The 12,864-nt window shown below is 45.0% G+C and overlaps 1 protein-coding gene across 1 annotated transcript in view; it reads right to left on the bottom strand.

Moving 5' to 3' along the window:
- The window catches only part of LOC142559648 (uncharacterized), a 40,466-nt gene extending 28,032 nt beyond the window's left edge, over positions 1-12,434 (bottom strand). The window contains exon 1 of the mRNA XM_075671217.1: positions 12,395-12,434. Coding sequence (XP_075527332.1) covers positions 12,395-12,404 — 10 coding nt within the window. The 5' untranslated portion in view covers positions 12,405-12,434. The remainder of the gene's footprint in view (positions 1-12,394) is intronic.
- Positions 12,435-12,864: the final 430 nt, after the last annotated feature.

Here is a 12,864-nt window from a genome sequence, read left to right as displayed (position 1 = left end):
GGGCGGGGGCGGGGCACCGATGCCGGCAACGGCTTTGGCCCGACTTAAAATCGCAAGCCGTCAAAATATGATGAAGGGCTTTCGCGCAGCTACGCCGACAAGACCAATCACCATGCGATGTGCCGCTACGCGAATACATCGCATCGTAACGCGATTGCCACAGCCCCTACGTTTTCATTCCTGTTTTTCCTATTTTGTCGTGCTCAATGCGAATCCAAACATGCTTAAGCATTTCAAATTTACGAAGATGAGCACCCGCTAATCACCTTAATCAAGTTTGAGCTGGGGGCCATTCGGCTCAGCGGAGGTTAGCCGTATCGTATTTAGCAACAGAGTTTATGCATTTGCCACTGTTAGACCTGCACTGAACACACGCCAACAGGATGATACGAGCTGATTTTATAGCTTAGTTTTCACCATAGCGGTAATAGCTATTTAAAGGGGCTATGCTGCGCCTAAAGTATTTATGCAACACTAGAGCGTCGCATTTGTTAACATCGACACCTGTATGGTTACCACTAACTGTTCGGTACATGAGAAACCGCATACCGCGGACACGAAATAATAACGAGACACTTAAAACAGATATGTACGCTTATGCGAATTTGAGAAGCGTTGTTTCACACTGAGACGAGGAGGCATGACCCAGGCGCTTCGAAAACCGCGAGTAGGTGGTCTTATATGTCCTCCGAATCTCCGTTTTAAGGAGGGCTTGATTTGGACAGGTGGTCCTCACTTTTCGTGTGCTTCATCGGGCCCCTAGTTTGTGTGCTCAGTAGCGTATTGCTAGAGCAAACTCTGCGCACATAAGCGTTCATTTGGAGAGTGCGCATATACCTCTCAAGCCAAAACGCCGATGCCTGCCGTACTTCGCATGGCGACGAGCGATGTTGTTTACAATGCAGTAACGAAAGGGCCATCATTTGCTGGCTGCTTCTCAGCAAGCCGAATCTTTGTTCTTCTGTAACTAATAAATGTGTCAGCATAACGATACATAGATATTTACCACTCTGCGCAGTTGCCCTTCGTTCATAGAAGCGCAGGACCACTGCAACCGACAGCCTTCAATCAACAACGGTGATATACCACTTTCCAGTGCCACGTCGCCACTTCCCACTTTTTGTGTGTGCAGTGTGCTATGATGAAAGTGGTTCACTTCAAGTCGGTATGGCTAGGGGCGAACCATAAAAGCAGTTCCCTTCATCATACTTCTTTATCCTATATTTCAGGTTTGTCGGTAGGGGACGAACTCGTAGGCTGTGTTAGTTCTAATGAAGCTGCGCTGAATGAGATTGACATCGCCTAAAAACACTATGTGAACGTCTGCCAAAGGTAGCAAACAGAGCATATCAACTGAGGAATTGTGTTTGGACTCAATTTGAGCGTCAATATATACGTACACAAGCGCAGCTGCTGCGGTATTCGTGTTGTCGGTGCGATGTTGTCACTCAGCAGCCGATTGCACGGCGATCGGAACACTGGTTTTCTCGGCGTCGTCGGCATGAAATCCTGTCACACAACGACGACTCACTGTCGTCGGTCTCGTCTTTGTCATACTAGTATGACATTGCAGGTCTCCGAATCAGTCTGCGAACTAGTCAGCCGAATGTTGGCGTCGGCCTACATTGTGACGCACCACACGTTAACCGAGTATTGTTGTGAACAGCTGAAATTTCTACTACTACACAGTGGAGATTCCGCGTCTTTGGCACTGCGCCGACAATACACTTGTTCGCGTCCTCGTCCACTTTGTTGCAGGCTGCCCGCGCTATTACATACGCGCGTTTCGTCTCCTGCAAGAACCACTGACGGCGTACAAAAGGTTTCCGGTGCTCGCCGATAGGGTACAGCGAATGCGCACTCGGAACATGCAAAAGGGAGATTGCCGCTGTCTGTAGACCTAGCCCTGCAGATTTTATCCACCTTATTTCTTTTTATCGCGTTTGTTAATATCCATGGCCAATTATCGCCAACAGAATTCTTTAGGCACTTCACGCACATTCAGGAAACGATATAACCGTCTGTGTCTCTAACCGTTTTCCAACTTAGATCAATGGGTATTCCATGGTACGAACGGTGGAACATCGCACTGGCTGTTCTGATGAATCGCTGCTCAACATGAACCATCGGATCAACGGAAGAGACTCTTAGACACAATTATGTGTCCATACAGGGGCTGGCAGAAAAAATATGCTGGAGATTATAAATGAAGTTATCGGGAAACGCAAACAAATCTTCCTTCCCGACGCTATTCACAACACTGTAGAACAATTCAAGACATATTTTCCGACTATCGGCTCGTCCTTAGCTGCGAAATTTAGTGATTGCGGCGATATAACATTTTTTCAGTCCTGTTCTTCTCACTATTGCCATGTATAACGTTGAGATTGAGGACGTCATTGTGACAGTTAAAAATATGTCAAGGTCTAAGGTCTCCGACATAGATGTTGTTACTATTCTCCTGAATAATGCGAACATATATATTTTAGGGCAGGTTTTTGGTCACCTGTTTAATCATTCTTTTAACTGCTCTAGGCATCCGTCCCCGCTAAAAGCTGCTACGGTTGTCCCTATTTCCAAGATGGAGATCGCCCGGACCTTTGTAACTGCAGGACAATTTCCGTGCTCGGTATCATTAACACCATTTTCGAAAAGATCTTGGCACCAATTTACTCCACCAGCAGTGTTAACGCTATCTCAAATAATTAAAACTGCTTCGCAAGACAACATCCTTGGTGGAGTCATTTTCTTGGACCTAAAAAAACCTTCGACATGGTTAATCACGCCATACTTCTAAAAAAAACTAAAGCATTCTGAGTTCCGTGGAACCACAAACATCCCTCTTACCAGTTATCTTCACAACCGCGTACAAGTAGTCAGTATGAACAATATTACATGGACATCTAAGATTGTGAACACAGGAGCCCCGCAAAGGTCCGTGCTTGGGCCAATGTTATTCTTTATATAATAATGATCGACCACTAATATTGATGATGATGATGATGATGATGATGTGTAGTGTTTAATGGGGCAAGGGCCAGTGTGGACAAAGAGCGCCAAGGCAGTGATGATGAGTACTCAATGGACTAATGGCTGATGTGACGTGGCTGCATATAGGCCTACAACTGCGAGCTATAAATTGCATAAAACATCTAAGGAACAACGATATGAGAATGACTGAAGTAGGGTATGCTATAAGTATAGGATATGAAACAAGGATGTAAAAGCGTTACATGTATAGAAATGGAGAGGTAGTTGTTGAATACGAGTAGCACACCAGCATCAGTGGGTCCCTTGAGTACAAGGGCCCGAGGCATGTGCTATAAGAAAGGTTGACATCGCAACCATGGCCTCTCAGAAGAGGCCGCGTTACGAATTTCTTGTATAGAAAACGTGAAGCGTGTCAACGTCGTTTAAAAAGGCTAAAATAGATTGCATCTCTAATAGCGCTCCTCTGCCTAGAAACAGTGCCAGCTGAAGCGGTATACAGTGATTATATGCTAAGGAGAAGCGTATTTTCCTCTCAACTTGTGTTTCGCGATATTCTAGGAAGACATGCTGAACACTGAGTGTCTCCCCACATCTATTCCACATTGGACGTTCACCGCCAGTCAACAAAAAACTATGTTTACCATAAGCGTGTCCTATTCTGAGATGACAGAATAGGACATCACTTCGTCTGGACTTGGTCAGTAATGGCCAGAGTCCTAAATATGGCTTAACTACGTGGAGTTTATAATATGACACAACCACGGCGCAAACGGCTTGGCAGAAGCCGTTAGACGGTTTTTATTAATAGGAACATCAATATCCTAGCTCAGCTTTCTCACACGGATCGAGAATAGCTCTCTCACTGTAGGTTTGTTATGAAAGAGCATTGCAGAGGTCAGATCGTTTATGGTAGGATACCAAGGATGGTTCCTGTTGGCATGTACTCTCAGATATTTAAATGTAGAATATGACCGCTACAGATCAAGGAACCATTCATTCGATTCGACTTAGAGACTTTCAATTGGACTCGTCCTAAAGGCACCGGTGGCGAGGCAGATACTAAGATGATGCACAGAGTCCAGCATCTTGAGAGCACTGTGTGTAGCGGAGTGATACACTACGGCACCGAAGTCAGCTCGTGATCGTGCAAGGCTCCTGCAGAGGTTCATGAGGCATTTTCTGTCGCTTCCCCATGTTGTGTGTGACAGTATCTTCATGATGTTCATTGTTTTCAGGCATTTACGTTTCAGATACTTCATATGATGAATGAAGGTTACTTTTGAGTCGAGTATTATGTCTAAAAATTTACATTCAGTGCTGAGTGGCATGTGTTGTCCATGCAGCATAATATCCGGATCTTGTATAAAGCCCATCTTTCTAGGAAAAAGTACACAGGCGCTTTTGAGGGAATTTAGCTTGAAGCCATTTTCATTTGCCCACTTTAAGACGGTTCAGTCCTAGTGGAACTTGGCGCCCGCAGACTGCAAGGTTACAATCTTAAATCCTAATTCCACATCATCCACATATATTGAACAAAGCATTTAGGATGAAATGGCTTTGTGAAGAGAATCAATCTGCATAACGAAGCGGATGCAACTAAGCACGCCTCCTTGTGGCACACCACTCTCTTGCGTGAAACGCCTGGACAGTCCACTTTCTTGTTGCGTTTAAAGGAACACCGGTATAATGTAGCAGAAGTAAGTAAGTAAGTAAGTTTAACACGGATTACCCACTCTAACACGGAACCTAGCGGTTAGACAAGTAGTTTTATATCATGTTTAACACATTGCCGCGTACGCCCATCGCAGATAGGTCTCAGAGGATTCCGAATCGCCATGTCGTTTCATAGGCTTTCTCCAAATAGAGAAAGACAGAGCGAAATAATTGTTTGTGTATATAGGCCTGTCTAATGTTTGCCTTAAAGTGAACAAGGTGGTCTATTGTTCGCCTACCATCCCTGAAACCACATTGAAGGGGATCAAGCAGACGGTTGCTATCCAGGAAATAGATTAGACGCCGATTTACAATTTTTCATATACCTCACACATACCGCTTGTTAGTGCTATTGGCTTATCATCATCATCAGCAGCAGCAGCCTGGCTACGGCCACTGCAGGGCAAAGGCCTCTCCCATACCTCTCCAACTACGCCGTTCATGTGCTAATTGTGGTCATGTTGTCCCTGCGAATTTCTTAATCTAATCCGCTCGCCTAACATTCTGCCGCCCCTTGCTACGCTTCCCTTCTCTTGGAATCCAGCCCGTAGCCCTTAATGACCATCGGTCATCTTCCCTCCTCATTACATGTCCCGCCCATGCCAATTTCTTTTTCTTGATTTCAACTAAGATATCATTAACTCGCGTTTGTTCCCTCACCCAATCTGCTCTTTTCTTATCCCTTAACGTTACACCTATCATTCTTCTTCCCATAGCTCGTTGCGTCATCCTCAATTTAGGTAGAACCCTTTTCATTAGCCTTCAAGTTTCTGCCCCGTAGGTGAGTACTGGTAAGACACAGCTGTTATACACTTTTCTTTTGAAAGATAATGGCAACCTGCTGTTCATGATCTGAGAATGCCTGCCAAATGCACTCCAGCCCATTCGTATTCTTCTGATTATTTCAGCCTCATGATCCGGATCCGCGGTCACTACCTGCCCTAAGTAGATGTATTCCCTTACCACTTCGGGTGCCTCGCTACCTATCGTAAACTGCTGTTCTATTCCGAGACTGTTAAACATTATTTTAGTTTTCTGCAGATTAATTTTTAGACCCACCCTTCGGCTTTGCCTCTCCAGGTTAGTGAGCATGCATTGCAATTGGTCCCCTGAGTTACTAAGCAAGGCAATATCATCAGCGAATCGCAAGATACTAAAGTATTCTCCATTAATTCTTATCCCCAATTCTTCCCAATCCAGGTCTCTGAATACATCCTATAAACACGCTGTGAATAGCATTGGAGTGATCGTACCTCCCTGCCTTACGCCCTTTATTGGGATTTTGTTGCTTTCTTTATGGAGGACTACGGTGGCTGTGGAGCCGCTATAGATATCTTTCAGCATTTTTACATACGGCTCGTCTACACCCTGATTCCGTAATCCCTCCATGCCGGCTGATATTTCGACTGAATCAACCGCTATCTCGTAATCAGTGAAAGCTATATATAAGCGTTGGTATTCTAGGGTATTCTAAGTATTCTACAGTACCCCCTCGTGCATGGTAATATGCGCGTAGTAACATAACCATATAACAGCGTAATATGGGCATTCATATCACTGGTTGAAATTAAGGGCTCAGGGAGCTGATTGAAAAGCGCTTCAAGTTATCTAAGTTGCAAACAATGTTCGGGTGGTACATAGAGTGAACAGACCGTAACCAGACTGTCGAATAAAATTGCCCTAACTGCTATTGCTGCCACTAAATCAGATGGAAGGTGGAAGTGTCGGCAAGGAACTGACCTCTCAGCTATTATAACCACGCTAGCAGATGCGTTAGGGCCCTCATCGCGATGTTTTCGGAATAATCTGCATTGCATTAGGAAATTTGCGTTTGATGGTTTTCAAGTGTGTTCTCTGAATGCAGAAACATCCTAAGGTTAAACCCTTGTGCTATTTCTTTGATGTCATCTAAGTTCTTTGGAATGCTACGGGTATTCAAATGAATAATTTGTACAGCCATTTTGTTAGAAGGAGAAATGTTCTGTGTTCAAGTGTGCAGTTGTGTACTTTAGGTAGCAGGACCGTCATGTGACCCCATTATGGGTTTGTTGTTTGTTTTGGCGTGCTCGAGAGAGCCACGGCAGTTTTTCGGCACCAAATGTGCCAGTTTTTTATGTATTGCCTCCTGGGGGGCACTGGATGCCCGCGCCTGCAAGCTGCTAGTTCGTTTGTGAGACCTCGCCTGGTGAGGCGTAGTCTTGAGGCCCGACGTACCATGGGTAGACGGCTTCTGTGTCTTGGTGGGTGGAGCAGATTTGACTCCTGCCAACTAGGGAGCGGGGGTGCCACAGCCAACGACTCGCTGTTCGCGGGCCGGGCAGGTGGCGCAGACCGGTGCGGTGCTGGCCCCTAACGCGTCGCATCGGCATACGTTGTGTTTTGGAATGGTAAGCACCTTTTACGTGCTTCCTTGAAAGAGATGTTCTCGTGTACTTCCAAATTGATAATTTTTTGTTCTTTTTTCCAGCTTGGACAAGATTGGGAGTATGCTGGATGTTCACCGCCACCGTTTACTCAGTGAGGTGTCGCTTCACAATTGCCTAAGGCGTGGCCTTGGACTCCACATTTCGCACATGTGAGTCTACCCCAGCAGCTCTGCGATCCGCACCCAAATTTTTGACATTGGAAGCTTCTTCTTCGATTATGGATGTATAGTCTGACAGCTATCTTTGTGTTTCCAATTTCTATGGTTTGTGGCAGATCGCAAGTGGCAAAAGTCAGGATTAGGTGCTTTGTGGGAATGTCATTATTTTCTCGGCTGATAATGATGCGCTGTACGTTGGTTACATTTTGCTCTTTCCAGCCCTGCAATAATTCTGTCTCCGACAAGTTGAACAAATCTGCATCAGATACTACTCCGCGTGCTGTATTCATAACCGATGAGGTGAAAGGGTAACAGGAATTTCTCCAAATGCCACAACTTTATTCAGTTTAATGTGTTGTTCTTTATCACCGATCTCAAGCAGGAGGTCGCCGCTCACCATTTTGGTGACCTTGTAACCTAGGCCTAGGGTTATAACCTAGACCAACGGCCAAGCCTTCTGAAACAAGAAATGGGGATACGGTTTCAGCTGTTTTTTTAGTTTTTTCACTGTCTACAACTTGAAATCAGGGGACATTTTCTAGCGGTTTGAAGAGGCTTAGAATTTCGTCGGCGCGTCCCCTCTCCTGAGGGTGACGATCAAGTAAATGTGGAAATGCAAGTTTTCCCATAATACTTAGGTCATTTTCGGCGGCAATGGCGGCCACCCACCACGGTACCTAACTAGGGCATACTGTCGCACTTAACGTGTAAGGCTGCAGACACGAGCCGTGCATTGCTGTTATAACACAGTATAACATACCCAAGAGAGGCCGTATACGCAAGGCTAACCCAAGCCGCCTACGCAAATGTAGAAGTAACAGACCAGAAGAGACGGCAGGACAGATGATAAAGTGTACAGGAAAGGAAATTTTCGGAGAGCGGACAGGAAAAGGCAACCAGCCGATTTCCCCTGGGTGAGCAAGCCCAGGGGTACCGTCTACGTGAAGCGGACGCCGAAGAGGTGTGTCGCCTTCGCGGAGGGACCTTAAAGGTCCGAACACTCGGCATCAGCTCAAACCCCAGGATCCGCTTTTCCCCGGACGTGGCTAAGCCGCGCACGGCTACACGCGGGAGGGTCCAACCCTCGTGTGCTCGGGTACTTGGTATCCCAACACACCATACGCCTGCTCACGCAGACGCCCCTGCGGGGTACCACTAATATTAAAATCATATGAAGTCCTCCTGTATGCCGAGGACACTTGCATTGTGGTTACTGAAGGCAAGGTTTATGATTAAGAAACTAAAGCAAACGTAGACTTGAAGGCCTGCGAATGGTTTCTAATTAACGAACATAAAATTAATGTTAAAAAGACTAAATATGTTGTATTTAGACCACGTAGCATGTCCCTGCGTCTTCAACATTTTAAGTTATTAATAAACGATCTGCCATTGGATATAGTTCATTTAAATACCTCGGCGTGTTATTTGATCACAACCTGCACTCGCAAGATCACATAAGCGCTGTCTGCACAAAGCTAACATCGGGACGCTATGCACTCTCAATAGCACTCCATAATTTTGATATAAAATACTGCGTATTTTATATATTCGCATTCATTCACAGCTACCTAGCGTATTGTAATGAACCTTGAGGTGCTACTTACAAAACTTATATTGAACTGATCCGCCACCTACAGAAACGAGCGTTGAGAATAATTGCTCACTCAACTTTAATGAATATAGTAGGCTTTGTTTAAAGAATGAATGTAAGGCCTTATTATAAGATACATGAATTCAAAATTTTCGAAGGTGTTTTTAGGGTTGTATAGAATAACCTCCCCTTTCATGTGTCTGTATTTTACTCATCCTCTCGTGCGACAATGAAATAAACGTTCCGAAATCCTAATCATCCACTTGCTAAGAATACTTAATGTAAGCGTTAGATTCAGTTTACTGAGCCCAACTTTTCAAATAAACTACCAGTAGAAATAAGACAGGTAAACAATTTTTCTTTCATGCTTAAGAAATACTTTCTTGGTTTACATTCCGGTTTCTGATGTTATTCATGCGAATTTATTTCTGATGTTATTGATAATGTGTCAGAAACACCAGCAGATCCTCAAGACTTATCATTCGCTATTTATTGCAAAAACGCAGTCTTACACAGACAAGATATCTCGACAAAGTAAAATGTCGAGACCATTGCATAGGATCTATCTTCGCTCTTCACGGCGTGTTAGGGCCTTCAGCCTGCGTGTAGCATCGGTATTCGGTCGTGTCATTCTTGAATGCGCTAATGTGACTAATCTTGCTGTGCGGAAGCGCGTTGTCATAAGGCACAATTTAAAATGTATCTAGCCTTTTGAAGCAGGGAAAATATTAAGCAACAGAAGCTATCATCAGGGAACTAATTGCTTGCATATTTCCACATAAGGCTTACAACTGCTACTATAAATATCTTGCGTTTACGTAAGTTAAATATTGTGCTAAATATTTATCGTTATAAAAATCTCAACTATAGTAAACAGTACTTTCAGCTGCTCAAGAAGACAGATAAGAACATTAGGTTGGCTGCATTCTTAACTCAGACTTGCATTTTTGAAGCTCGGCAAGACTTAACTGAAACACCCAGCGCATGTGATGCTGAAGCAGGCTAGGTGATAGTTTTTAGCCATGCCCTCACGGTTGAGATATAAATAAACACCATTAGATCACTATCACGTAGTGGGAACAAGGGGACATGCAGGGCACAATAACTCCATCTGCACCCTTCCCCCAAAAGTCAAACGCCTGCGGGCACACCAAGCGCAAGCTGGAGGAGCGGCTCCACAGGAGCTCCATTTTCAGAAGCAAGCACTAAAGGGTGCGCACTAAAGGGTGCGACAAAGACTATTAGCGTTGTTTTCGCGAGGACAATCTGAACGGTCCGCCCGGCGTTGACAGCGAGCTATGGTTGTGATGGTATCTGCACTGCTATGAGGCTCACGTTGCATGGTTGCAGCCGCGCGTGTTCTAGGATTGTACAATTCGCTTCTTCAGCAGAGTATCGTAGTTTGCAAGGACGCGTCATAAAGTGTAGCTAAGGGTAAGCACAGGCATCCAGGCTGCGTGACGCACATGCCCCATACCTTGACCCGTGGCATTATGATACCAGTATCTTGAGTATCATGGTGATGATGATAACGTTGATCATAGATTGGCCGCCCCTTCGACACGGGGCGGTGACAAATATTCATCTAGCCTGCTCGATTTAACCAGGTCCAGCTAGATTCAACTGCTACATGGAAGTGCCACATGTAGTGGTACCTGGTGTAATACAACGCAACAGCAATGCAGTGTGTGCATGTATCGACGCTACGCCGTGCATTTGTACATCGCATAACGACAGGCACGTTTGGACGCTGATGATGCTGATGACATATAGGCAGTCCCCTTGAAATGGGGTGGTGACAGCCACCTAACCTGCTTGATGTAGTCAGCTATGCTATACATGTTTTTTTTTACTCTGGCATTTATACCCTTCCCAATAATCTTCTTTTACTTCCTCAAGACACTCCATTCATTTCTTGGCCAATCCTCCAAGATCGGTAGGAGCCATATACATGAGAGGAAGCCTAAACAACCTTGTACCGTTACCTATGCAACTGCTACGTAGAATGCTACCTCGTGTAATAATATGCAAATGCAATGCAATGTGCCCACGTATCGACATTGTGCAGCGCGCATGTCACATCGAATGGCAAGTATTATGATACGATAATAGTTTGATGATCATGAAGATGATTTTGATGATTTATTGTTATCCCCTTTGAAACTAGCTCTCACAAACAGCAGCCTAGCCTGCTTGATTTAATTAGGCATTCCACAAATGTTTTTCACGTATGTATAGCGCAGGCCTACGACTTTTTTTCTTCCTAAAGATTATCCATCCAATTTTTTTCGTCAATCACCCATAGTGGGTCGGAGCCTGGCGATGGCTGCTATGGACAACGGACAACACCGCCAACCGAAATAGTTATTGAGATGAGCCAATAACAGCTTACACAATAAAGTAGCGTTTTCTCGGCGTTTGCCTCCAATAGCATACGAGAGCGATGTTAAGAGGAAGCGTTGCTCGAGGAGATAGGAGGAAGACGAAGACGAAAAATAATAGCCTCGCTTCTCAGCGCCCGTCTGTAATTTTAAGTCTCTTTGACAAATGAAGAGTTCACTTTCTTTCTTTTTCCTTTCCCATCATTGCTCAATAAACGCTGGCCTCGTGGTCACCGTCCTTTGAGACAAGCATGTCAAGGGCCCCCGAAGTGCACCGGGCCTAAGAATCAGCGGGATGGATCTCTGCTGTCACCCGCCCTTCGTTACACTCTAATTGCATCTACCGCAAGCAATCACCCATACATTCAGCATGTTCTTTCTGTGGCCCACAAATAAGATTAGCAAGCAAAGAAGCGGCTGCATGAGGTCGAGACAAGTGAATGGGCAGGATACAGCGAAGGCATTGGCCGAGCAGCTTCCACTGTCGTATATTACAAGGAGAAAATAGCCGCAGGTTTTCCTGTAACATTCAAGTCAACTCAGCCTAATAGACGCTCATGGAAAATGAACCCAAATAACCTGTCTTCCATGGTCGTGACAACATTGAAAGAAAGGACACAGTGCCAATGAATCACCAACGTGGCCAACCTTCCACGCTAAGTTGCGAAAACAGCCCAAGGAAAAGTACTCAGTCATGGCCACAACAGAAATGGCAACAATACGGGGACCGTGTCTTCAGTTCCTACCTCTAGTCTCCTCCTCGGTGTAATAGAACTGTTGGGCACTCCTGCAGAAGCCTGAGTTGCATACGCCTACTCTCTCACTTACGGGCACAGGGTTTTCCTACTAAAGGCAACAAGAAGTATTTGAGCGATCAAGGAGTCATATTCAAAAAATGCAAGTTTCATGCGCCCCTTCCAAAGAAGAGACGGAGTCATAGCGACTGGACAAAAGGTTCTTGTAGCGACAGTTTCCTTTGTTTTCTGTGCTTACCTATCACAGCTGAATAAATATCTGTCTTGGCTCGTACATATACTCAACATCACGTTAGTTGGCGGGTCTTCCTAGACAATCCTATACAGTAGAGGACACAGCTTTCAATGTAGAAATAATTTTTCATAAAGCATGACATACCGTACTTCATCCTGGTCGTCTTCTCGCTTCGCTATGCCCCTTAGCACTGCCTATGGAGACGTTCAATAGTCACCAGGCTTATATATACAGAACTGATGCTACAATATGTTATCGAAGAAGTCGTTAAAAGGAAGTGATTAATCATTGTGAGGTATGCCTGTGCGACATCAAGTTAACGTATTTACTCGATGTGGAATTGGTTAATGAGAATTGATGAGTGCCTAGTGTTCTCGAACGCCAGCGTGTCGTAGCTGCCGTTTGAGATTGGTGCTCTGTCATTGGTGATGCATCGAAGCCGCAGTGTCGCAAACACGGTCAGCGTCGAGAATCGCTCGCTTTCTTAGACCCAGTGCGATGGTACTTCTTAATCACAAGCACTGCGCCCCACAAAGTTGCAACACTCCTCCTTTCGAAGTCTCATTTCGTAACTGCAGATTGGAGCCCTCAGCCGCCAAAATGCGATTGCTGAG

This window comes from Dermacentor variabilis, chromosome 10 (genome assembly GCF_050947875.1).
Source record: "Dermacentor variabilis isolate Ectoservices chromosome 10, ASM5094787v1, whole genome shotgun sequence".
Classification (NCBI taxonomy): Eukaryota; Metazoa; Arthropoda; class Arachnida; order Ixodida; family Ixodidae; genus Dermacentor; species Dermacentor variabilis.
The sequence above is the reverse complement of the archived record's forward strand: the minus strand, read 5'-3'. Positions and strand labels throughout refer to the sequence as shown.